The sequence below is a fragment of the Mirounga leonina genome, unplaced genomic scaffold, assembly GCF_011800145.1.
Source record: "Mirounga leonina isolate KUSES-001 unplaced genomic scaffold, KU_Mleo_1.0 Mir_174, whole genome shotgun sequence".
NCBI classification, from domain to species: domain Eukaryota; kingdom Metazoa; phylum Chordata; class Mammalia; order Carnivora; family Phocidae; genus Mirounga; species Mirounga leonina.
Window position 1 is genome coordinate 74,513,150 of NW_023270451.1, and position 27,230 is coordinate 74,540,379.

At 38.9% G+C, this 27,230-nt stretch overlaps 1 protein-coding gene across 1 annotated transcript; it reads left to right on the forward strand.

Moving 5' to 3' along the window:
- Positions 1 to 1,273: 1,273 nt before the first annotated feature.
- Positions 1,274 to 19,477, forward strand: LOC118021392. The gene is made up of 2 exons (XM_035021463.1): positions 1,274 to 1,471; positions 18,889 to 19,477. The coding sequence occupies exons 1-2, from the start codon at positions 1,340 to 1,342 to the stop codon at positions 19,465 to 19,467; spliced, it is 711 nt and encodes a 236-aa protein (XP_034877354.1). The 5' UTR covers positions 1,274 to 1,339; the 3' UTR covers positions 19,468 to 19,477.
- Positions 19,478 to 27,230: the final 7,753 nt, after the last annotated feature.

Genomic DNA, 27,230 nt, shown 5'->3' on the forward strand with positions numbered 1-27,230 from the left:
AACCACAACAACCCACAAACTGCACATGGATACTATAAAATATCAAGCTTAAAAAAATGAATTTCAACAGAAATAAACTAAGAAGAGAACATCCTCTAAGATTTATGTGTAGCCAGGAGAAAAAGAAAAAGCAGAAAGCGGTGTTTAATTTTCTGAATTTTTCTTTTATATGGCTTCTATGAAACAAGTAAGAAAACCAGGAAAAATCATGAGCTAGTTTAAAGACAAAACAAGGTACAATGTATTAGAAATGAGGGGGATAAGAAATAATTTCACGGACATTAAAAATACAACTGAAAAGAAGAATATTAATGTTCTTCCACAGCAATAAGGGGCAGAATCAGTGATACACCAGACAAACTTGAGGATGTTCCCATAAAGCAGAAGGAAAGGATAGGACAAGAAAACAGTGAAGAATACAACAGATAGAGGAATAATGAAGATACTAACTCATAGTTGTTCCTGAATGAACAACAGAATAATTGGATCCAAAACAATAAGAAACAAGATTAACATTTCATTAGTGAACAATCAAACAGACAATTAGAAACACATGAGTGTGAAGACAGACTTGGATGATCATATGCTGGAGAATTCAATGAAAAAAAAATCCACACAACTCTCTTCCTTGTACTTACAATGGCAAAAGAGATTTCTATAGGTATTCAGGATTAAAAAAAAAAACACTAAAAGCAAATGTTAAAAATAGAAAAGCTGGTTATGTTCGAAGAACACAATCTGCCGGTACTTAGAGTGCCTTCTGCAATAATGATGTTAGAAAGCCACAAAGCAAACTCAGTTGCAATTTGAAGATGGAAAATGTGTATCTGGAAACCCAGAAAAATTAACAGAAAATGTATTAGGAAAAAGAGAGAGACTTCAGGAAGCAAAAGGGCAGCAGGATGACCACCCCAGGTTTATCCCATTTTCATTATGGTTATGTATACTGGTTAACGTGCCTACAGAATCACGGAAAATTGGCCGTAGTTTTTATTTTAACTGTATTTGGAATTATCAGATACCTCTTCTCCCCACCCATTCCCTCTAGTAATATCATATGATGAAAACCAAAATACACCCTTTTTAAAGAGTTCTTGGTATGTTGACAAAGACTGATCATACGCTTTCCCTCAAAAAAAGCCTCATCAAATGTGAAAAAGCAGAAATTATGTCATGAGCTTTGATAACTAGATCGTAAAACTAGAAATTAAACCAGGATTTGAACCAAAATAACAACAAAAGCATCTAGAAACTAAAATAAAGTAGTCCCCCTCCCCCCTTATCCACAGTTGCAATTTTGGTGGTTTCAGTTACTGGTGGTCAACAAGCCTGGAAGCAGATGATTCTCCTTCTAACCGATTGTCAGAAGGTCAAGAGTAGCCGAACGCTGGGACGCAGTGCGCTCATCATTCACCCCGCTTCCTCTCACCACGCAGGCGTGTTATCACCCCACAGCGTCACCAGAAGAAGGGTGAGTACAAGTACAGTGAGATATTTTGAGAGAGAGAGTGCTCACACATTTACATAACCTTTATTGCAATATATTCTTGTAATTACTCTATTTTATTACCGTTGTTGTTAATCTCTTCTGTGCCTAATTCACAGGCTCCACTTTATCACAGGTATGTGTGGGTAGGGAAAAAAACCAGCATCTAATATATATAAGGTTCAGCGTTATCCTCTATCTCAGGCATTTCTCAAGGTCTTGGAACGTATCCCCCCTGCCGATAAGGAGGGACTATTCTATTGCTAAGTAGTTCTTGCAATACTTCAAAGATTCAAATATAAACTGATGATAAAATCTGCATGACGAGAAAAATATTCCAAACTGTCTCATTCTCAAGAGAAATGTTTCTGGCCAGCCACCAGCCTCAGCATATCCTCTCTCCTCAGGGATCAGACAGGGCTCTGGCTGGGGTGCCTTCCTTGTGTCCCTGCCAGGCTAGTGATTGATTACACATCTTCATTACCTAATCAATTTGTGCCCTGAATATGGAATGGATCCAGCAGCCAGAGGAAGAAGTGGAAAAACAAGGCTATAATTATTTGGGATGTGATAGGACTTAGGTAAAAGTTCTGTTTCAAGTCCATAGCAACCCTATTTGGCTCTCCAAAGAGATGACTTCTCTTCCTTTAAATTTGATGCAGAATGCCTAAAACTGAAAAGCATTCTTTGCAGAAAGATCAGCAGCCAAGTTACCACCTTTTCTCAGATGTCCCCCCATAAAATAAATAGAATGGTCTCATTAACAGAAAACAGTTTGATTTCCCTCTTTCCCTTTCAAAAGGGGGTGATTTTGTGCATTACTGAAAGCCAAGATAAGTAGCAGTCTGAGAGAAAGGATATGGCAGAATGTCCATACAGCTGGGGAATAAAGTTAGAAAACTATGTTTGGTTGTGTTTTTCCAAAGAACGAAAGAGTTGAAAACTATGTTTGGTTGTGTTTTCCAAGAACACTCAAGGCCAGTCACAGTGGAAGCTCAGCACTTAGCCTTGGAATGGAGACTATTTTAATAACTGAAAGAAATGGTTGTCGATAGAAAGGATTTAGGACATCAGTCCTAGGTCCATAAGGACTATTCCTCACTCCTCAGCAAACAGTGAGATTACGTCTCTTAAAAAATAAACAAACAAACATCCTGAGAGGAGGGAGAATAGGATGTGAAGGAGAAGCATACACTGTTTCCTGCTCGACTTCCCTAGAAAGATAAAAGGAGGAAAGGTTCCTGGAGAAGGCTGGGGGAGAGGGAAATGGATAGAAAGCTGGAATTGGATTTTGGAGAAGATAATTTGTTGCAGGCCACCAATAAGCTTTAAGGTATTCTGATGTTTTAGTTCTAAAGGGTGACATTTGACATAAGAACAAAGATGATCAGCGGGCTAAAGAGATGGCACAGACAGGTGACTGATGACTGTCCTGGAGGATCCCTCCTCTGTTGTACTTTAATCTTAACTCCGTGCTTGTTCCTTAACCCACTGTAATGTAGTAGTTTCAGTATATGCCTATTTCCCTTAGACTCAGAGGGAGGCCACCTGCCTATCTGTTCGTTGTGCGGTGCATGGTGACAGTAACTGCTTGTTGAAATGACATAGTTATAGAGATGAGAATTAACGGTCCTACATGTAGTCAGACCTCCAACTGACAGCAGGTATCCCCCTAGAGCTGGTAATTCAGACTCCTTTAAAAAGCTTCAGTGACAAAGAGCTCATTCCTCAGGTAATCTAAATCGCTGGGCGATTTAATTGGGTAATTTAGATTAATAGGATGTATTAAATCAAAATCTCTCTTCGTCTATGGATTTCACCTTACAAAGCTAAATGGAGTATGTATTACCCTCTTTAGAATCGAACTCCCACTAGCATCTCTCCCCTTTTGTCAGTATTACCATAAGTGATGTACAAATGCAGAAATTGAGGTTCACATAACTTGCCCAAAGTCAGAATACCAGGTTATTGGTTATTCTGGGACTTGAACTCAGTTCTCTTTGATTCTGTCATCTGTGAGCTTAACCACTCTGCTATACTGAAAATAACTACAATTCCTTAAAATGGATCTTTTAAAAAAAGTAGCTGCTATAGCACTTACCATCTCAAAAAACTCTCTCCATCTACCATTTAACTTGTCACTATCTCTCAGAATGGAGCCCCAAAATACAGTGTGTCTTAGGTGTTATCTGGCTAGCAGAGAGGGCAGTGGGATGATGACCAAATTCGATTTGGGCCCGACAGTTCCACTTGAGTAAAATAAAATTGCTTTTGTGTTACCATACTTATATTTGTTTTGTGATAAACAAAAATTCCAGATTTTTAAATATGAATTGCTTCCAAGAAAGGTCTCCTCAATCCGGTTGTAAAGTTCACTGTTTTGACTAAAATGAAAGATCATTTATCTTTGTTAAATATCATTATTTTGGATTAGACCTGCCACAGTCATTTTAAAAGTTGGTCCCGATCTCTATCCTATTAGCTGGCCTCCAAACTTTATGTCGTCTGCACATTTGATAGCCCTATTTTCTTCATTTGGTCATGTCATTGCTAAAATATTAAAAGGACAAGATAAATCCCAGAGTTTAGCAACATTACATTACAAATGCCCCTGAATATCAAAGACCTAAACATCTCTGGAGAAATTTCTCATTAGTTTGCAGGACAGCAATCCAGACTATATTTTACCATATTATTAACCAGGAAATAAGAGTAACCTTTGTTTAAATGCCATGTAGAAATCATTATACCCCACATGTCAATCCTATTAAAACAGGCTAATGTGTTCTGACAAATGCTTGGTTAGTGAATCCACATTGGCTCTCGGTAATCACATAATCTTTTCTAAAGTCTCAGAAAGCATACGGTTAATGATATGTCCTGGAATTTTCCAGGGAGGAAATATCTGTGTGTTTGGGGGTCCTGTTTCTGGAAAAGGAAAACACGGATCTTTCGGTGAAAGATGTGAAAACAAAAGATGATATATTATTTGCAGTACCGTGTTTTTGATGTGACATGATTATCTCCCATTTTTCTCAACACACATGCCCTGGTCATTTCAAGTATATGAGCCTACATCTTATGTGTTTGAATATTTTGAAACTCTTATAATATTATATTATGTAAAATCATAATATTATGTACCATGTTACAGTGTTTTGAACCAGAAGACAGACTGTGTATAGAATCATCTTAGAAATTGGGTAATATTGCCAAAGCAATTTGCCATTTGGAAGACATCTTGTCACTTCAGATCTTCCTGATGACTGATTATACTGGCTTGAATATTCTCCAAAAGGGAGAACTCATCATCTCCTCACACTTACTTTATTCAAAATCTTTCTCCTCTTACAGTAAAGATTGCTAACAAGTTTCCTGGCCCAAAATGTGAATTTTATACAAAACTATTCTTAAAGTTACCATGTGAACCCTGGTTTCAGTATGCCCAGATCTGTATGAGACTCTATTTTACATTTTATGATTTCATTGAATTTGATCATATATTAATCTAGTTATTTTGGTCTGTCTTTTATTTCCCTTGAAATAGTAACTGGTCTTCTCTGAACCTTCTCTGGATCCTCTCGAGGTTGACTTCACCTTTCTTAGGTGTGCTGAGCAGGCGTTCTTGAAGTTTTCCCCAGTGGGGATGCACCGATGACTTGGTCATTTGAGTCATTTGAGTCCCCGTTCTCCCCCCCCCCCCCCTCCCCCCCCCCCCCCTGCAGTGGGGACGGAAATCTCACTGCAGTTCCGTCAGTTTCCACATGATGGTGGCCTTGTCTCCGTAAACGGGACTTCAGGGCCCTCAGTGTGCTCGAAGTGTATTGGCCTGTTTGAAGCTCCTGCAGTAAAGCAGCTGTCTGCCCTGCTGAAGGGCCGAGGTTTTCCGCTTGGGATCCACACCTGCGGCCGAGCCGCGGGGATGGGGATCGTGGGCTGTATGAGGCGGACAGAAGAGCAGTGGGAATACCTGAGCACTCTCAAGTGCTCCTGCTTTACACAACTGTGTTTGGGGTTTCATTTTGATTTTTCTGAGGAGTATTTTTCTGGCACAGTTCAAATTTTGAGGGTGGAGGATGAAGCTGCATGGTGAAAACACGTAATGCTACAGTCTAAATTGAGACCTGCCCTCACTGTGAAATACAAGATTGCAAAGATTTAATATGAAAAAAGACAATATAAAGTTATTCTCATTTAAAATGAAAATCATCATAATTTGGCTTACATTGGGTGGGTTAAATAAGGTATATTACTAAAATTAATGTCACCAGTTACTTACTACTTTTTAAAATGTGGCTACTGGAACATAATAAGAGCTAATATTAATAATAACTAGGCTGGCTAATACTTTTTAAGCATCTACTAGATGTCACAAACAGTGCCAACTATCTTTCATAGATTATTTCCCAGGAACTCTTAGAGAGGTAATATTATTGTCACTCACTGTTTTGCTTATAGGGAAACTTGGGTTTACTGAGGTTAAGTTCAAAGTCACAGAAGAATTGATTGAAGAAGCTGTGACATTCATCCACGGTGTCTAGTAGCACCAGCACCCCAGTCCACTGAGGATAGTACAAAGAAAATTAACTTTCCCTTTTTTATAAAAAGGGAAACATATTAATCCAAAATGAAACGTCATCAAGGCTCAGAACGAATGCTTCCTTACCTTATGAAATAATTGAATTGACCTCCCAAAAAAGGAAAAAAAAGAAGTCATTATCATTGTTTGCATATATTTTTCAGGAACAAGTTACTTCCTTTTTGTTTTTAAATTAAAATAGTTTTATTTGCCAAATATTTTCCAAAATTATTTGATCTTGATTTCTTAAAACATGTGAGTTTCTATAAGAATTTTAATTTTTTAATTTATCTTTTATTATGTTAGTCACCATACAATACATCATTAGTTTTTGATATAATGTCCCATGATTCATTGTCTGCTTATAACACCCAGTGCTCCATACAGTACATGCCCTCCTTAATACCCATCACGGGGCTAACCCATCTCCCCACCTCCTTCCCCTCTAAAACCCTCAGTTTGTTTCTCAGAGTCCATAGTCTCTCATGGTTCATCTCACCCTCCGATTCCGCCCCCTTCATTTTTCCCTTCCTTCTCCTAATGTCCTCCATGCTATTCCTTATGTTCCACACATAAGTGAAACCATATGATAATTGACTTTCTCTGCTTGACTTATTTCACTTAGCATAATCTCCTCCAGTCCCATCCATGTTGATGTAAAAGTTGGGTATTCATCCTTTCTGATGGCTGAGTAATATTCCATTGTATATATAGACCACATCTTTTATTTTATTTATTTTTTTACTAACATATAATGTATTATTTATTTCAGGGGTACAGGTCTGTGATTCATCAGTCTTACAAAATTCACAGCACTCACCATAGCACATACCCTCCCCAATGTCCATCACTCAGCCACCCCATCCCTCCCACCCCCAACCACTCCAGCAACCCTCGGTTTGTTTCCTGAGATTAAGAGTCCCTTATGGTTTGTCTCCCTCTCTGGTTTCGTCTTGTTTCATTTTTCCCTCCTTGCCCCTATGATCCTCTATCTTGTTTCTCAAATTCCTCGTATCAGTGAGATCATATGATACTTGTCTTTCTCTGATTGACTTATTTTGCTTAGCATGATACCCTCTAGTTCCATCCACATAGTTGCAAATGACAAGATCTCATTTTTTTGATGGCTGCATAATATTCCAGTGTGTGTGTGTGTGTGTGTGTCACATCTTCTTTATCCATTCATCTATTGATGGACATCTAGGCTCTTTCCATAGTTTGGCTATTGTGGACACTGCTGCTATAAACATTGGGGTGCACGTGCCCCTTCGGATCACTACATTTGTATCTTTGGGGTAAATACCCAGTAGTACGATTGCTGGGTTGTAGGGTAGCTCTGTTTTCAACTTTTTGAGGAACCTCCATACTGTTTTCCACAGTGGCTGCACCAGCTTGCCTTCCCACCAACAGTGTAGGAGGGTTCCCCTTTCTCCACATCCTCACCAACATCTGTCGTTTCCTGACTTGTTAATTTTAGCCATTCTGACTGGTGTGAGGTGGTATCTCATTGAGGTTTTGATTTGTATTTCCCTGATGCTGAGGGATGTTGAACATTTTTTCATGTGTCTGTTAGCCATTTGGATGTCTTCTTTGCAGAAATGTTCATGTCTTCTGCCCATTTCTTGATTAGATCATTTGTTCTTTGGGTGTTGTTTGATAAGTTCTTTATAGATTTTGGATACTAGCCCTTTATCTGATATGTCATTTGCAAATTTCTTCTCCCATTCTGTGGGTTGTCTTTTGGATTTGTTGACTGTTTCCTTTGCTGTGCAAAAGCTTTTTATCTTGATGAAGTTGCAATAGTTTATTTTTGCCCTTGCTTCCCTTGCCTTTGGAGATGTGTCTAGGAAGAAGTTGTTGCACCTGAGGTTGAAGAGGTTGCAGCCTGTGTTCTCCTCAAAGATTTTGATGGACTCCTCACATTGAGGTCTTTCATCCACTTTGAGTCTATTTTTATGTGTGGTGTAAGGAAATGGTCCAGTTTCATTCTTCTGCATGTGGCGGTCCAATTTTCCCAACATCATTTGTTGAAGAGACTGTCTTTTTTCCATTGGACATTCTTTCCTGCCTTTTCGAAGATTAGTTGACCATAGAATTGAGGGTCCATTTCTGGGCTCTCTATTCTGTTCCATTGATCTATGTGTCTGTTTTTGTGCCAGTACCATGCTGTCTTGGTGATCACAGCTTTGTAATATAGCTTGAAATCGGGCAACGTGATGCCCCCAGATTTGTTTTTCTTTTTCAACATTTCCTTGGCAATTTGGGGTCTTTTCTGGTTCCATACAAATTTTAAGATCATTTGTTCCAGCACTTTGAAAAATGTCATTGGTATTTTGATCAGGATGGCGTTGAAAGTATAGATTGCTCTGGGCAGCACAGACAAGATTATAAAGAACTTCTCAAACTCAACACCCTCCACAAAAAAATAATCAAGTCAAAAACTGGGCAGAAGACATGAACAGACACTTCTCCAAAGAAGACCTACAAAATATCCAATGGAAAAAAGACAGTCTCTTCAATAAATGGTGCTGGGAAAATTGGACAGCTATATACAGAAGAATGAAACTTGACCATTCTCTTACACCATACACAAAATGAAATGAATGAAAGATCCCAGTGTGAGACAGGAATACATCAAAATCCTAGAGAACTTAGGCAGTAATCTCTTTTTTCAAGACACTTTTCCAAAGGCAAGGGAAACAAAAGTGAAAATGAACTTTTGGGACTTCATCAAGATAAAAAGCTTCTGTACAACAAGGGAAACAGTCAACAAAACAAAGAGGCAACCCACAGAATGGGAGAAGATATTTGCAAATGACACTACAGATAAAGGGCTGATATCCAGGATCTATAAGGAACAAGTTACTTCCAAAGTATGTGAGTCACAGGAACAAATACCATTTTCAGATATATATATATATCATAACTTTAATCAAAAGGTGCAGGTGTTATATCCACAAAGTTTTCCCCATTCCTTCACCTTTCCCTTTTTGTACTTCTGTTTCTTTATTAGTCTCATTTCCTGCCTCAAGAAGGGAAAATCACATGGTGCCTGCTTGTCCAGGAACCCTGGCAAGAAAAGAGTAAACCTATTCAGCCCTGGATCCCAGTAGGTGACCACCAGATAGGAGTGGAATGCCTTAGAAAGACTAGGATGGAAACAATGCAAAGATTGAAATCCCTGAGCCAAAGTGACTCCATGAGGTCTGAGGCTTATGTGGGCACATTCCTGAAAGGGCATTGGGTATTCCAGAGACAAGCCATTCTACCTTACTTATTCTTCTAACTCTGCTTTGTGAACTGGGACAAGACCAAGCAAATGCACAGGAGGCAAATGTCCTCTGAGAAAATTAGACTTTTTATTTTGACTGTACATCAGGTGTGGATGGAGTGAGGGTCTATCATGTCGGGTTCATATTTACGAGTTTTACTATGTTTTCACAATTTACTATGTCCACTTAACCTCCATGAATAGGACAAAACCCCACTTATTCTAAATTAATGGTTCTCGAGTAACAAAACGCTTATGACTACTAATTCCTGGCCCCACACGATCTGCTTCTGATTCAGTTGTTCCGAGATAGGTCCTGATATTACTATTTTTGTTTGAATATGTGCTTGCTTTTGCTCTCTAGGTAACCACAATGTGCAGCTAGATTTAAAGACCACAGGCTAAGAAAAAAAAAAAGAATACGCTTACTAAGATTTCAAATAATTATTGAGGTGAAGACTAATTTTCTATTGCTCAAAAACTTCTAGTTTATATGGCAAACTAAGCACATATATAGTGATCCCCATTATTCATGAATTCTATATTTGTCAATTTGCCTTCATGCTAAAATGTATAACCTCCAAATAAACACTTAAACAATTGTAGCACTTCCGTGGGCAATGACAGACATGCACATGCTCAGCACAGTGACAACTTGGCCCAACAGACACATTCCCAGCTGAGGGTGAACAAGATGACTCTGCCGTCACATTTTAGCTCTCATACTGTAAACAGCTCTCAAACTTCTAACAGTCTATTTAGTGCCATGTTTTTCACATTTTTGTGCATGTTAAAAATTGTTTTATTTTTCATTTTTTTAAGATTTTATTTTAATTCCAGTTAGTTAACCTACAGTATTATGTCAGTTTCAGGTGTACAATAGAGTGATTCAACACTTCCACACAACACCTGGTGCTCATCACGGGTGCACTCCTTCATCCCCATCACCTGTTTTACCCATTCCCCCACTTTCCTCCCCTCTGCAACCATCAGTTCTCTATAAGAGTCTATTTCTGGATTTCTCTTTCTCATTTTTTTCCCTTTGCTTGTTGGCTTTGTTTCTTAAGTTCCACATATGAGTGAAACCATATGATATTTGTCTTTTTCTGATGGAGTTATTTCACTTAGCGTTATACTCTCTAGATCCACCCATGTTGTTGCAAAGGGCAAGACTTCATTCTTTTTTATGGCCAAATAATACTCCTGTGTGTGTGTGTCCTTGTCTGTGTGTATATACACCACCTCTTCTTTATCCACTCATCAGTCGATGGACACTTGGGTCACTTCCATATCTGGGCTATTATAAACAATGCTGCTATAAACATAGGGGTGCATGTATCCCTTTGAATTAGTGTTTTTGTAGTTTTGGGTAAATAGGAGTGCAATTATTGAATCATAGGGTAGTTCTGTTTTTTTGAGGAACCTCGATACTGTTTGCACAGTAGCTGCACCAGTTTGTATTCCCACCAACACTGCAAGAGGGTTCCTTTTTCTCCACATCCTTGCCAAAACATATTGTTTCTTGTGTTGGTGATTTTAACCATTCCGACAGGTGTAAGGTGATCTCTCATTGCAGTTTTGATTTGCATCTCCCTGATGATGAGTGATGAGGAGCATCTTTTCATGCATCTGTTGTTGGCCATCTGGATGTCTTCTTTAGAGAAATGTCTGTTCATGTCTTCTGCCCATTTTTTAATTGACTTACTTGGTTTGGGGGTGTTGAGTTGTTTAAATTGTTTGTATATTTTGGATACTAACCCTTTATCAGCTATGTCATTTGTCAAATATCTTCTCCCATTCAGTAGGTTGTCTTTTTATTCTATTTCCTTGGCTGTGCAGAAGCTTTTTATTTTGATGTAGTCCCAGTGGTTTATTTTTGCTTTTGTTGCCCTTGCCTCAGGAGACAAATCTAGAAAAATGCTGCTATGGCTGACGTCAGAGAAGTTACTGCCTGTGCTTTCTTCTAGGATTTTTATGGTTTCAAGTCTCACATTTAGGTGTTTAGTCCGTTCTCAGTTTTATTTTTGTGTGTGATATAAGAAAGTGGTCCAATTTCATTCTTTTGCATGCTGCTATCCAGTTTTCCCAACACCGTTTGGTATAGAGACTGTTTTTTCCCATTGCATATCCTTGTTTCCTTTGTCAAAGATTAATTGACCATATAATCATGGGTTTATTTCTGGGCTCTCTATTCTGTTCCATTGATCTATGTGTCTATTTTTGTGCCAGTACCACACTGTTTTGACGACTACAGCTTTGTAGTATATCTTGAAATCTAGGATTGTGATACCTCCAGTTTAATTCTCCTTTCTCAAGGTGAGTTTGGCTATGCAGGGTCTTTTGTGGTTCCACACAAATTGTAAGATTATATGTTCTAGTTCTGTGAAAAATGCTGTTGGTGCTTTGATGAGGGATTTCATTAAATCTGTAGATTACTTTGGGTAGTATGGACATTTCAACAATATTTGTTGTCCCAGTCCATGAGCATGAATTATCTTTCCATTTGTGTCATCTTCATTTTTTAATCATTTTTTTAACCAATCAATTTATAGTTTTCAGAGTACAGGTCTTTCACTTTCTTGGCTAAGATTATTCCTAGGTGTACATTATTTTTTGGTGCAATTATAAATGGGATTGTTTTCTTAATTTCTCTTTCTTCATTATTAGTGTATAGAAATGGAATGGACTTCTGTGTATTGATTTTGTATCCTGCAACTTTATTGAATTCATTTATCAGTTCTAGCCCTTTCGGTGGTCTTTTGGGTTTTCTATATACAGTATCATATCATCTACAAATAGTGGAAGTTTTGCTTCTTCCTTACCAATTTGGATGCCTTTTATTACTTTTTGTTGTCTGATTGCTGTGTCTAGGACTTCCAGTAATATGTTGAATGAAAGTGGTGAGAGTGTACATCTTTGTTTTGTTCCTGACCTTACAGGAAAATCTCTGTTTTTCCCCACTGGGGATGATATTAGCTGTGGGTTTTTCCTATATGATCTGTATTATGTTGAGGTATGTTCTCTCTAACCCTACTTTGTTGAGGGTTTTTATCATGCATGGATGTTATACTTTGTCAAATGCTTTTTCTGCATCTATTGAAATTACCATATGGTTGTTATTCTTTCTCTTGTTGATGCAATGTATCACATTGATTGATTTGCACATACTGAGCCACACTTGCATTCCAGGAATAAATACCACTTGATTATGATGAATTATTTTTTTTAATGTATTGTTGCATCCAGTTTGCTAATATTTTGTTGGAGATTTTTACGTCTATGTTTTTTAGAGATATTGGCTTATATTTTTTTTCTTAGTTTCTTTATCTGGTTTTGGTATCAGGGTAATGCTGGCCTCATGGAATAAATTTGGAAGTTTCCTTCCCTCTTATATATATTTTTGGGAATAGTTTGAGAAGTATAGGTGTTAATTCTTTTTTCTTTTTTTTAAGTTTATTTATTTAAGCAGTCTCCACATTCAATATGGGGTTCAAACCCATGACTCTGAGACCAAGAGTCACATGCTCTTCTAATGGAGCCAGCCAGGTGCCCCTATATTAATTCTTCTTTAAATGTTTGGTAGAATTCACCTGTGAAGCTGTCTGGTCTAAGCAGTCGTTGCTGGTAATCTGTCCATTCAAATTTTCTATGTCTTCCTGATTCAGTCTTGGGAGGTTATATGTTTTTAGGAATTTATCCATTCTTTCTAGGTTGTCTAAGTTATTGGCATATAATTTTTCATAATATTTTATTATAATCCTTTGTATTTCTGTGGTATTGGTTATTCTCTTTCATTTCTGATTGCTTTTCAGTTCTCTTTTTTAATTTGATGAGTCTGGCTAAATTAAGTTTATCAACTTTGTTGATTCTTTCAAAGAACAAGCTGCTGGTTTCATTGATCTATTGTTTTTTTTAGTTTTTATATCATTTATTTCTGCTCTAATCTTCATTATTTGCTTCCTTCAACTGATTTTGGATTTTGTTTGTTGTTCTTTTTCTAGCTCCTTTAGGTGTAAGGTTAGGTTGTTTGATATTTTTCTTCTTGAGGTACGCCTGTATTGCTATAAATTTCCCTCTTGTAACAAATTTTGCTGCATCCTAAAGATTTTGGACTATTATATTTTCATTTTCATCTGTCTCTAGATATTTATTTCCTCTTTGATTTCTTGGTTGACCTATTCATTGTTTAGTAGCATGTTATTTAATCTCCATGTATTTGTGTTCTTTCCAGATTTTTTATGGTCACTTTCTAGTTTTATAAGCATTGTGGTCAGAAAAGATGCACAGTATACATTTAATCTTTTCAAATTTGTTGAGACTTGTTTGTGACCTAATATGTGATCTATTTTGGAGAATGTTCCATGTGATCTAGAAAAGAATGTGTATGCTGCTGTTTTAGGATGGAATGTTCTGAGTATCTGTTAAATCCATATGGTGTCCAATGTGTCACTCAAAGTCATTGTTTCTTTGTTGATTTTGTTTGATGGTTTAACTATCCATGTAAGTGTGGTGTTAAAGAACCCTACTATTATTATATTGATTAGCTCCTTCATGTTTGTTATTAGCTGCTTTATGTATTTGGGTGCTCCCATGTGGATGCCTAAACATTTATAGTTGTTATATCTTCTAATTTGATTGTTCCCTTTATGGTTATATAGCGTTCTTCTTTGTCTCTTGCTACAGTCTTTGTTTTAAAGTCTGTTTTTCCAATATAAGTATTGCTACGTTGGCTTTTTTTTTTTTTTTCACTTCTATTTGCTTGATAGATGCTTTTACATCTCCTCATTTTCAATCTGCATGTGTCTTTAGGTCTCAAATGAGTCTTGTAGGCAGCATAGAGATGAGTCTTACTTTTTTATTCATTCCGTCACCTTATGTCTTTTGATTGGAGCATTTAGTCCATTTAAATTCAAAATAAGTATTGATAGGTATGTACTTATTGCCATTTTGTTTCTTGTTTTATGGTGGTTTTTGTGGTTCTTCTCAGTTCCTTTCTTCTCTCATGATTTGCTGGCTTCCTTTAGTGATATACTTGGATTTATTTCCTTCTCTCTCTCTTTGCATACTTATTACTGGTTTTTTATTTGTGGTTACCATTTGGTTTATATATAACATCTTATGCATATGGAAGTCTGTAGTAATTCAATGGTTGCATTCTAAAAGCACTAAATTTTTATTCCTCTCCTTTGACATTTTAGGTATTTGGTGTCATGCTTTACATCCTTTTATTTTATGAATCCCTTGACTGATTTTTATAAATATACTTAATTTTACTGCTTTTGTGCTTCCTGCTTTTCTTACTCTTGCTTATGGTCTTTCCTTTCCACTTAAAGAGTCCCCTTTAACATTTTTTGTAAGGCTGGTTTAGTGGTGATGAATTTCTCTAACTTCTGTTTGTCTGGGAAACTCTTTATATCTCGTATACTAAATGATAGTCTTGCTGGATAGAGAATTCTTGGTTCTAGTTTTGTTTTGTTTTTCTTTCAGCACTTTGAATTTATCATTCCACTTTCTTCTGGCCTGCAAAATTTCTGCTGAAAAATCAGCTGATTGCCTTATGGGGTTTCCCCTTGTATGTAACTGTCTTCTTTTCTCTTGCTGTTTTTTTTTTTTTAAGATTTATTTATTTATTTATTTGAGAGAGAGAATGAGAGAGAGCGAGTACATGAGAGGGGGGAGGGTCAGAGGGAGAAGCAGGCTCCCTGCTGAGCAGGGAGCCCGATGCGGGACTCGATCCAGGGACTCCAGGATCATGACCTGAGCCGAAGGCAATCGCTTAACCAACTGAGCCACCCAGGCGCCCTCTCTTGCTGTTTTTAAAATTCTCTCTTTAAGGGGCACCTGGGTGGCTCAGTCGGTTAAGTGTACAACTTTTGATTTCAGCTCAGGTCATGATCTCAGGTCGTGAGATCAAACCCCACATCAGGCTCTTCGCTTGGCAGGGAGTCTGCTTAAGATTCTCTTTCTCCCTCTCCCTCTGCTCCTCCCCCACTCATGCTCTCTCTCTAAAATAAATCTTTAAAAAAATAAAAATAAATAAAATTCTTTCTCCCTACTTTTAGCTAGCTTAAATGTCTTAGTGTGGACCTCCTTGGGTTGAATTTGTTAGGATCTCTCTGTGTCTTTTGGATCTGGATATCTGTTTCCTGCCCCAGATTTGGAAGCTTTCAGCTATTATTTCTTTAAATAAATTTCTTTTCCCTTTTTGCTTCTGAGATCCCTATAATGCAAATGTTATTACACTTGATATGTCACTGAGTTCCCTTAATCTATTTTCATTTCTTATTATTTTTTCTCTCTTGTGTTCACCTTGATTACTTTGCATTACTCTGTCCTCCAGGTTGCTGATCCATCCTTCTGCTTCCTCTAGTCTACTATCTATTCCCACTATGTATTTTTAATTTCAGTTATTGAGTTCTTTATCTCTGATTGGTTCTTTTTCATGTTTTCCATCTCTTTGTTGAGAAAAGAGTGGAGTATCTCAGTGAGATCATCAAGTCCAGTGAGTATCTTTATGATCATTACTTTAAATTCTCTATCAGGCATATTGCTTATCTCCATTTTGCTTAGGTCTTTTGCTGTGATTTTGTCCAGTTCTTTCATTTTGGGACATACTCTTCTGTCTCCTCATATTATCCAACTCTCTCTGTTCCTATGTGTTGGGAAAGTAAGCTATGTCTCCTGCTCTCAAAAGTGGTGGCCTATGAAGAAGAGGTCCTGTAATGCCCTCCAGTGCAATGTCCATGTTCACCAGAATCTGGCACTTCAGGGTTTCTCCTATGTGTGGAGCATGTACCCTTCTGTTGTAGCTAAGCTGCTTTTGCTTTTAGTCCAGTCATCTGCTATAGCTCTTTTTGCCTGTTGTGGGCAGGGTGTGGTCCCTGTGTTGTTAGTGGGCCAGTCTGAGGCTGCCTTGGGATTGATTTGGGTCAGACCAGGCATTTGCCAGACCTACAATAGTACCAAATTTCAGGGCACTCTCCTTGTGTTGTCCCCTGGGAGGCTTTTGTTGGTGGGTAGTGCCTGCAGTCAGAGCAGATGTCTGCCCCCAGCCTACTGTTGGGGCCACAGTGGGACTGGTGTGTGTGGTTATTTTCCCCTATCCCAGGGCAGGAATCACTTTGGAGTGGTGCTGGCCCCTGTTGAGGTTGCTTGCACACTGTCATGCTTGTGGAACTGCTTTGGATGGGCTACTGACGAGGCTGAGTTGGAGGGGGCAGGTCCACAGAAGAGCACAGGGGTAGGGCATGTGGTGTTAGCAATGTTTTAGTGAGTCTGCTATGGGGGGAGACCAGGAGCCAAGGCCTAGCTGGATGGGGTGGATTTGAGGAAGTTCGTGGGGTAGGCATGTTGTTAGCATGCTAGGTGGAGAGTGTTGGTGTTGTGCTGATTTCCATTGGTGTCCATGTATCTAGGCTCGGTGATGGAACATGGAAATGGCACTTAACAGTTCTTTTGTTCTTGGAGAAGTCTCCCATTGATCCCTGCTCCTCCAGAACATGCTCTGAGAGTAGTAACCAACCCCCCCCCCTGTATACCTTAGGTGTTTTTCAAACTGCTTTTATGCTGTATCTCAGTGGGGCTGTTTGTTATGCTGTTTCTTTAAGGGCAGGGATTCAGTTTCCTTTTGCCCTCCAGCTCTCCCAGAGCTGAACCCACTGATTTTAAAGTTCTAGATGTTAAGCCCCACTGATTGTGAGAACGTGTGAAGTTAAACCCCTTTGGTTTTCAAAGCCAAATGTTATGGGCATTTGTCTTCCTAGTGTGGGTCCCCTGTGCCTGGAGTATCTGGTGTGAGGTCGGCTCCTCTCTCCCCTCTCCATGCCCAAGGCATCCGTCACTCCCACAGACAGTCCTGTGGGTCCATTTGGTTCCCAACTTCATCTCTGTCCTTCCTACCCTCATTGATGTGGACTCTTCTCTACATTTAGCAATGGAGAGTTTGTTCTGACACTCTTGGAATAATTATTTGGGTTATTTACACTGATGTGGGTAGTATCTAGGAGTATCTGTGGGACAAGATGAGCCCAGATCCTCCTACTCTGCCATCCTTCCCAGAAGTCAAATATAAAATAATTTTTAATTTTTTTCTGGATATTATGCATATTTTGACTGGATTCTGTTACAGTTTCCAATGAGGATTTTTGTTTTGTTCTAACTTAAAGCTAATCATCTTGCTTAGACTTAAGCTTCCAACTGTTGGGTGGCATCTGACATTTCATATTTTTCTTTAAAGATTTTATTTATTTGAGAGAGCGAGTGGGAGGAGGAGCAGCGGGGAGAGGGAGAAGCAGACCCTTTGCTGAGTGCAGAGCCTGACATGGGTCTGAATCCCAGGACCCTGAGATCATGACCTGACCCAAAACCAAGAGTCAGATGCTCAACCGACTGAGCCACCCAGGTGCCCCTGTGTCTGACATTTCAGTACAGGTCTTGGTTTTTTGTTTTTTTGGTAAGATGTTTTGAGTCTACCTGATGATACATGATTCAAGCTTTAGCCAGAGATTTGGGCAGAGATTTACTTAAAGCTTGAGATCCCATCTCTCTGGTTCTCTCCTGTCTAGGTTTTCTCCCTCATTATTCATTGGCTGTGGTTTCTCAAAACTCTAGACTAAAATGAATGTGGATTTTCTAGCAGAGGTTTTGCCATTCTATATGGGGAAGACTGTGACCTGCCCTAACGCTGAAAACTATAATAAATGAAAAATTTATCCAATGCCTTTTTCTTCTTTCATGTGTTGACACCCCTCCCAGAGCTCCATGTTTATGTTCACTCTCAAGGGCCTTCAAATAATTGTTTTAGGCTTTGACCAGGTCTTACAACTGTTGCCTGATGAAGGGCTGGTCCCATGCAATCTTATTCAGTCAGGATGGAAGTGGATTTTCTCCCACATTTTCATTACTTGTTTTGTAAATTTGTGCTTTCTCCCCCTTTAAAGTTTGATTAGTTGCTAGTGATTTGTTTATGTTGCTTCTTTTCCAGCTTCCAGGATTTTTTTTTTATTAACTTGATGTTAAGTTTTTCTGTTCTCTATTCATTTTTTATATCTTTAATTTTTTTCCTTCCTTGTGCTTTCTTTTTGTCTTATTATTCTTTTCTAGTTTTTATATTAATGATTTCATTTTGTTTAGTTTTATATTGATTTAATTTATTTTTAATTTTTATTTTCACTGCTGTAACTCTTTAGTGCTTCATGTTTTCCTTTGATTATTGCTTTAAAAATAGCTCCTAGATTCTGATATGTTCATTGATCTGATTTCCATTACTACTATTATTATTATTTTAAATATTTTATTTATTTATTCGAGAGAGAGAGCGAGAAGGAGAGACAGTGAGAGAGTACAAGCAGGGAGGAGAGGGAGAAGCAGGCTCCCCACAGAGCCAGGAGCCCGATGTGGGGCTCGATCCCAGGACCCTGGGATCATGACCTGAGCCAAAGGCAGATGCTTAATGACTGAGCCACCCAGGTGCCCCACATTACTATTATTTTTTATTTGCTGACATCTTCATCATTCAAGAGTTGTTTAATAAAATTTTTTTTCAATTTCCAGATTGTATTTGGCCTCGGGAAATGTGTGCAGGATTTAGAAGGTGGAAATGAAGTGGCCATTTTTATGCTCAGATGGGTAAGTGAGGAACTTAAGGTAGTGTGGCACACATGTGTGGTCCCTCATCTGCTCATTCAGCTGTTGACATGGGCAGCATATAACCCAGCTCCTCCAGCTCCCATCAGATCTTCTGGTTTGGTTTCTCAAATCCTGGTGAAGGCGCATGTGCCACTTTATCGTAAAAGGTACCAGCTTTTCCTGCAGGTCTCCAGCATCATTGAGGTAGTTCAGAGACAGACTCTGGTTCCAGTTTGTCTTTATAGATTCTGGTGCATTTCCATAAGTTACAGATTGCTCTCCCTGTTTCATAACTATGTCAAGTCCAACCCAGCCTCAGAGGTAACAGTTTGTGTAGATTTGTCCACAGGTCCCACAATTGGGCATTGTCTATTATTTATAATAAATCTCTTGTCCTATATTACTCATGAAGATAGCTTTTCCGATAAAACCCTGATATCAAAAATTGGTACTGGAAGTGGTTCCAGAGGAACAAGAACCTTGAAGATGGGTTCTCTGAATTGATTCTGTTATGTGTATATGTTATTTTGTTGTTGATGTTCTGATTAGATTGAAAATCATTAATAACCCTCTTTCCAGTGGTCAAGGAGACATTGATGGTTCATGATATACATCAGCGAAATAGTTACTTAACACCTGTAGACATCTATAATGATATGCCTATAGAAGAAGCACAGCTTTGGCAGATCAAGCAATTGCTGCCATAGAACATGTTAGAGAAAATAAGCATAATGAAGTTGGTTGATGGGCTATTTCAATGTTAGTTGAAGAACTTGGAGAAAGAAAATCCCTAGTTCAGGTTCTAGTTAATGATTTTATTACATAGCTAACAAAAGTCCCTTATTTTCTGTAGCTTCAAGGCATAGAATTCTGAAAACCAAACTTGATTTTTAATCCTGAAAGTGAAGTAATTGTGACACAAATTGAATTTCCAATCTCCTATGGTCTCCTATGTTAAAGTTAGGCTATTAAATGTGAAGGAGGGCTCTCCTACAGGCAGTTCCTGATAAAGATGGGGGGCTTTTCCTATTTTTTGCCCAGTATCCTTTACTCATAAAAGCAGCCACTTATGTCCAGTCAGGGGAGCTGGTCTCCTAAAATACCTGCAATGACCTACTTTGATGTAATCAGAATAATTTCATAATTCCACAAGCTCAGGGACTTATGATCCTCCATAGGAACTGCCCCCACTATGTCTCATTGTTTCTAGTTCTTTAAATAGACTCAAATAGTAGCAGTCCTTAGAGTATAAAGTACTAAGTGTAGCCTTTAAGGAGGTCTAATACACATAAAAAGAATTGTAGATATTTGCAATTAGGATTTACTGTTGGATTGGGTCTAATATATTGCTATTAGTGAATTAAGACACAATTTAGTATTTAAAACATTGGCATGGGTGATTGGCATGCATCCTAACAGTTTGCTTGCTTTGGTTGACTAAAACTTGTATCCAGTATAATGAAGATGAAATGCCAGACTCTCCTTGTTATGCTGTTAAAAAGAGGGGGGTGCATATTCAAAGGTTTAGGAAGATGGGAGTGCTACAGTAGAGTAAGGCTTGCCCATCTAATCCCTAAGTGTATCCCCCAAGAGGGTCCAGAAGACACTTCCCTCACTAGAGGTGGCATCTCGTGGCTCTTCTCTAGAGGCAAGTTCTATGGTGGGAATCACTGCTGACAAACTGGCTTGCCTGATTTCAGTGATGATGATGGGATTCCGTGGTGGCACTACTCACTAAAGGCAAGAAATGTATGAAGAGTGGAATGAAAGGCAGGGCCAAAATCAGTACTAGGAACAGTCTCACCGGCAGAAGTCTTTGGTATTAGCTAGTAGATCTTCTGTCTGTAGAACTGATCTACATGGACAGCCTACTAATGTTTTACTTCCTTTGTATAAGTAGAAAGCTCTAGGATTGGTGAACAGAGGACTGAATGAAATCATGGCAGTTACCAAATGGAATAGAAAGTTTAACAGAACTAGGACCGTAAAGGCACCATTCCCAGCTACCTCAGGTTAGGAAGTACCTCTCATAGTAACGATGTCATGGGGATCAAAACAACCTGCAATTGAAATTAGAAAGCAGTTGCAGAAGGAAACTATTGATGATAGAGCAAAACCCCACATTGGTGGAAGAGCTATTCATCTGGTGGACAAATCATGTCTCAAGGTTATGAGATGGTGCTGCAAATATTACTTATCATGCTGGGCCTGTGAGATCAGGAATTTCTTGGACATTGAGTACATATTGGAGGTCCTGCTGATGTGATTATGGACAATGCAAACAGAATATTGAGCAAACTGGAGGATATTAGGAATGGTGGAAAAGACAACATATCTAACCTCACAATCCTTGTGGAGCGCTAACGTCAGAGACCTGCTGCTTTTGAGGTTGTCAAAACTGCCAGTAAATGAACATTTTCCAGTTGTAGTCTTGGTGAGGACTAGCCCTACTGAGATTTCCCTGTATCCTGATAAACCTTGGGTTTTTTTCATGTCTAATAAATCTTCTATAACTCTTTGAGTATAACTACATGAATAGTGATTTAAAATTCATCAGAGATCTGATTTCTGTTCAGCACAATTACCTGATACTTTGATGTAATACAAAAGGTATCAAATGTGTAGTTATCATTATGCAGAAATTAATCTATTGTGGCTGTTATGGACTGCATGCTTGTACCCCCCACTCCTAAAATGCATACGTTGAAACCCTAATCGCCAATGGAATGGTATTAAGAGGTGAGGCTTTTGGGAGGTAATTAGGTTCCAATGAGATCATAAGGGTGGATGAGATGAGTAGCCTCCCCAGAGAAAGAGAGGAGAGCCCCCCCCCCACACCTCATGTGAGGATATAGCAAAAACATAGCTGCCTGAAATCTAGGAAGAGTACTCTTACCAGACACTAAATCCACCAGCACCTTGACCTTGGACTTCTCAGGCTCCAGTACTGTACAAAATAATTGCTCATTGTTTAAGCTACCCAGCCTGTGGTAATTTGTCATAGCAGCCCCCACTGACAAATACAGCAGCATAGGTCATGCTTTGTTCTGTTGGACTATTTATTGAAATAAATAATAATTTAAATAAGAAACTGAAGACAGGATAGTTCAATTTGAGTCCCTGGATAGGAGAAACATGTGAGAGATTTTGCTGGAAAACCCAGAGAGCCAGTTCACATTTTTGTGAGCTCTACCCAGTTAATCAAGATACTGATAGAAAGACCACATGTCTTACATATTTTCTACATTGCCAAGATATTTTATTCATTACCCATACTTACTATGCTTAGTGTATATTGGAGTATCACTAAAAATGAGCCCATTATGCAACAGGATGACAGAAAATAAATCTCCCTCTGTTGCATGTTACCCATCTCTCCCCACTAAGGTTTCCTTCTCAAGTTGACATTTTAGGTAGCCAGAACATGATCAGACACTTTGTACGCAGTCTGTACCCACATTTTCTGTGAGCCTTTATACAGCTCATATAAATACTGGAAGAAGTGTCATTCCAGTCTCAAAGATTTTTCTTGACATATAAGAACTCTCCTCTCCCTACTTATCATCTTGAAGTCTCTCTTTTCTCCACTCTCCTAAAATGTGAGGAGAGGCTTCTTCCAGAAGATTATTAAAGTTTGTTTTGCAGTCCACTGGTTGGGAATGAGATTTCCTGGTGATTTAATTTTGATGTGTTTCCTAACTTAGGTTTAATTCTATTCATCCCAATAGATGTCAGAGTAAAGAGGTCCATGTTACTATGAATATGTATTCTAGTACTCTGAAGTTGATGATATTTTAAATAATTTAATAAGAGCATTTTCTACTCTAGTAATTTTAATGACCCATATCAACCATAGAAATTTCGAGAACAGTTGCGTGAAACAGAACTATCACTTGGAAGAGGCAAGCTGTGCACTAGATGTTATCCCATGGGGCAGCATCACGCTGACTAATATTTCATGGTTCAAGGGCTGACCCCAACTAACTCAGAGATGGAGTTATCAGCATACTAATAATGGATACATATGACAGACTGAACTCAAATTAACCATGTTAGAGAGCTGAAATATAAAACCCTGACCGCCGTGTATTAATTATAATGGTGAAAATAAGTATATCTCAGGCTGCAATACTCCCTTTGACATGGCATTGATTTTCTTCCTGTATGTAGACCTAAATTGGGTGTGGATATCTTCTCAGTGAGATTGGCCCTATCAAGTCAGTGGGGTTGGGTGTGGTAGGCAGGTGTTTTTGCTTACGTGTCTCCCTCCCCTGGGCATGCTCATATGGCAATGCTCAGCTCTCCTTTCTCTACGCTGACCATCCCTTCTCACTTCCCCCACCAGCCCCAAACTCCTAGTTCTGATCAACACACACTGGTGGCTGACATCAGTCTTGCACCCCTCAATTCCTTGAACTTGTAGCCATGCTTTTTAAGCTGCCTCTGTGTATGCCCAATTAAAACGCTAACTTTGTAGCTTCACTTGCAGATGGTAGGCATTTCTTTTTAAAATATATTCTGAATTTCTTGGAAACTGCCTCTCTGTAGACTCTAACTGCTAGTAATAGGTAAAAATAACTTTACATAATTGATTAGAAATTGAAATATGGTAACTTGAAATCTGAAAAGGAAAACTTAACTAGGAATTATAAAGCAAAGTTCATGAAAGTTAGCCATTAAAGAAGCTGAGTTCAGGGTAGATGGCAGAAAAAAAAAAACAAAAAACCATCATCATTCTTGGAAAGAATGTGGCTTCTTTTTGGGAACCACACATTTATTACCAAAACTAGACAAAAGACAGTAGAGTATAAAAGGTGAGAAACCCATATTAAAAAACTTTCCCACCCTATTATTAATTTCTAATGGGAAAAACAAGGGCATCTCAAACCAGAATAATCACTTTGACATGGAATTAATTTTTCTTTTCTGTAGAGATTAGTATCTATTTCTTCAGACTAAGCTAACTTTATCCATCACATAGATAGTAGCTGTGAGCTCCTTCAAGTCTGATGGATAAGGGGCCAGCAGAGCCCAGGGGACTATCAAAAATCCTATTCCAGAGAAGAACTCTTCCTGCTAAGTGGAAGAATCCTAGCCCCAGAAAGTGGACATTAAAACATAAAAACAGGCTTGGGGAGGAAAAGTAAAGAATATAAACATTCACCTATGATTCCATTTAATGTTTGAATAGAATTCTCTCTTTTTTTTTCTTTTTCTTTTTTTGTCAGATGCTCTAGTGTCCTCTAGACTTATATATCGACATAGCCAAGTCCAGCAGCACGGGCGAGTAATCTTCAACAGTCCTGAAATTCATACTACCTAGATTTTTATTTACTTACTTACTTCCTAATTTCTTACTTAGATATCTTTCTCTTCATTTCTTTTTCCCCCAATTTTGCCACAGGAAGGCCTAATCTCAAGAGTTGAAATACTATCACGTATCTTGAGTTATCTAAGGGAGAAGTAATCAACAACAAATCATTACAAGGTATCAGTTGGTGTAAAGGTTATGAAAACTTCTGAGGCTTCCTTCCTTCCATGTTCTAAACGTCTGTTTTCCCTGATTTTTAAAAATTATTATTTTGAGTCGAAGGAACTTTGGATCTTGGCTAGTTTGTCTCTCTCTTTTAAACAACTGCCATCTACAACAGGTAAAGATGCTTGGAAGATATGTTTATTTTCTATTTTTTCTATATAGTATGAAATAGCATAAAAAATAATCAAGTTTATATTCATTTCTTAAGAAAATTCAGAAGTTTGACAACTCCAAGCATTGACAAAAACAGAGTAATGGAAATTTCCATTCTCTACCAGTGGGGATATAAATTTTGTAAACCGAATCTGCAAGAATTTAGTTGCTTTAGAATCCCAAGGGCCTGTCGTGCAATTCTTCCCCTGGGGTTTGCAATAGCAGCCTACAGTGGTGTGTTTTTGTTTGTTTTTTTTTTTCTCACTGCTGACATACATATTCAGGGCTGTAGTTTTTGCTTGATCCTAATGCTCAGGCTTCAGGGCTGCTTATACCAAAGCCTGGCCCTGTTGCTAAGGCCTTTTCTAAATAAGGTCCCGCTCAATGTTGACAGTTCTGTGTCACCTGGTAAATGAGCCAGAGCTGTGTGGAATGTTTTATCTCCATGGCCCTACGAGGAAGACCAGGCCCTGTGCTTTCTTTATTGTAGCAAATGGAAGCTGAAGCCATTAAAGTATTTTACTTTAGAGTGGTAGATATCCCAGAAGCCCCCTCCCAGTGGACCCCTAAAAACTCCACCAAAGTGTCAGTTCCCTGAGTTTTCATAGGGCTTACCTTTCACTCTCAGGAGCACGAGTGCCTCACCAAGGTCTCCCACATATGAGCCACCTCTTGTTCCTCCTGCCTGATTTGCAGGGTATCATTGACATAATAGATTGGTTTGATTTTTTTTTTTAAGATTTTATTATTTATTTTGGCAGAGAGAGGCAGTGAGAGGGGGAACACAAGCAGGGGGAGTGGGAGAGGGAGAAGCAGGCTTCCCAGGGAGCAGGGAGCCCGATGTGGGGCTTGATCCCAGGACCCTGGGATCATGACCTGAGCCGAAGGCAGACGCTTAATGACTGAGCCACCCAGGCGCCCCGATTGGTTTGATTTTTGTGGGCTATCCAGGTGGCCCCCATCAGACTACTTCATGACAGACTTCAATACAGTCCTGAAGCAAAACTATGACTGAAGAGTGTCAAAGTCATAAATGCAAACTGATTATCTTTTCTGATTGGAATCAAAAAGAACACATTTGCCAAAGCAGTGGCGGCCCACAGCATCATTCTTCTGCTCTGACCATGATACCAGGTCTGACACAGCAGCTTCGGCTAGGGCTCCTCTTTGGTTAAGCTCGCAGTAGCCTACAGTAATTTTTCAGGAGCCATCCTGTCAAAGGAAGACTGGCTAAGTACCACCACCCACTGTATACTTTAGGTTTCTAATGGTGGCACTTATCTCTGCCGTCCACCCTGAGGATATAATATCGTTTTTGACTATATTGGCTGTAGGAGGAGGGCAGGGTCAGAGGTTTCCTGTGATACTTTTTACTGGAGGTCAGTGACCCAACATGGGGGTTACTGCCATTGCTAAGTATGTTGATTCCAAGTATTCATTCTGGAATTGGAAAAATGACCACTGGATGGGTCTTAAGATAGAATGGGCCCATTGTGATCTGATTTTTATCCAAGGCACCATGTTTTCCTTGTTCCCTTAAGCCCCCACTCAGGCTGGGGTAGAGGGCTTGATGTTGATGATTTAGATCTCTAAGTATCAATGTCAAGTCAGACACTTTGTCAGTATTTCTCAAAAATGTCTGGGTATTCTCTTGTCCTCAGGGTAAAGTCAACCTTTTAAGTGTCTATAGATCCATTTGGGGAAGGACTAAAAGAATCATTAAAGTATTTTCTCGGCACAGTGTTGGCAGAATCTTTCCATCTAGGACCCGGATCTGTCCAGTCATTGGGTTCTGAATATTAAAATTAGTTCAGATTTAGTAACTGAACAAGGAATCATAACTACTTTGGGGGCAAACACCCTCAGCCTCCTGCTTTTCTATTCTTACCTTTTCCTGGTTGTAGATATTTAACATCACCCTTGTTGACTGCCTTGTCTTAACCATTTGGTCTCTAGGAACACCAGACTCCCATTATTATCTCTCAAACTCCCTGAAGGTAAAGTCCAGTTGGCTGTCCCTCCAGCCTTGCTGGCCATTAAAGTAATTGCAACCTTCAGGCTACTGGCTTTTAAGCATTGACATCTGGCCTCTACTACTTGGAGGCCTCACTATCCTCTTGATATTAACCAACCCAGTCTGTGACCAGTGCGAAATCTGGTACCTTAAATGTCACAGAATTCAATGCCAAAATTGCAGAGGTATTGCCCCCAAGCTTGCATATTAGATGAGATTTAAAAAAGCCATTCCAAAGTTCTGTTGGGCCAGCAGCTTCTGATAATGCTGTGTTAGGACTGACACGTGGATCCTGTGGTCACTTGCCTATTGCAGTGCCTTTATTTTGGCTATAAAATGGGCCTTTGTATAAGGCAATATTCTGAGGGTTGTAATTCTGGCACTCTATGAGCCCTTGCATAATGAGGGTGACTGAGAAGGTGAAGGCTTATCTAAAATGTGAATCCATCCCAATGAAAATGCCTTGGTTATATCCTCCAGGATGCACCGTTCCAATCTTACCTGCCTGCATACTTCAGAGCCGCTGTATATATATGTACACAGAGAATATTTTGGAAGAATACA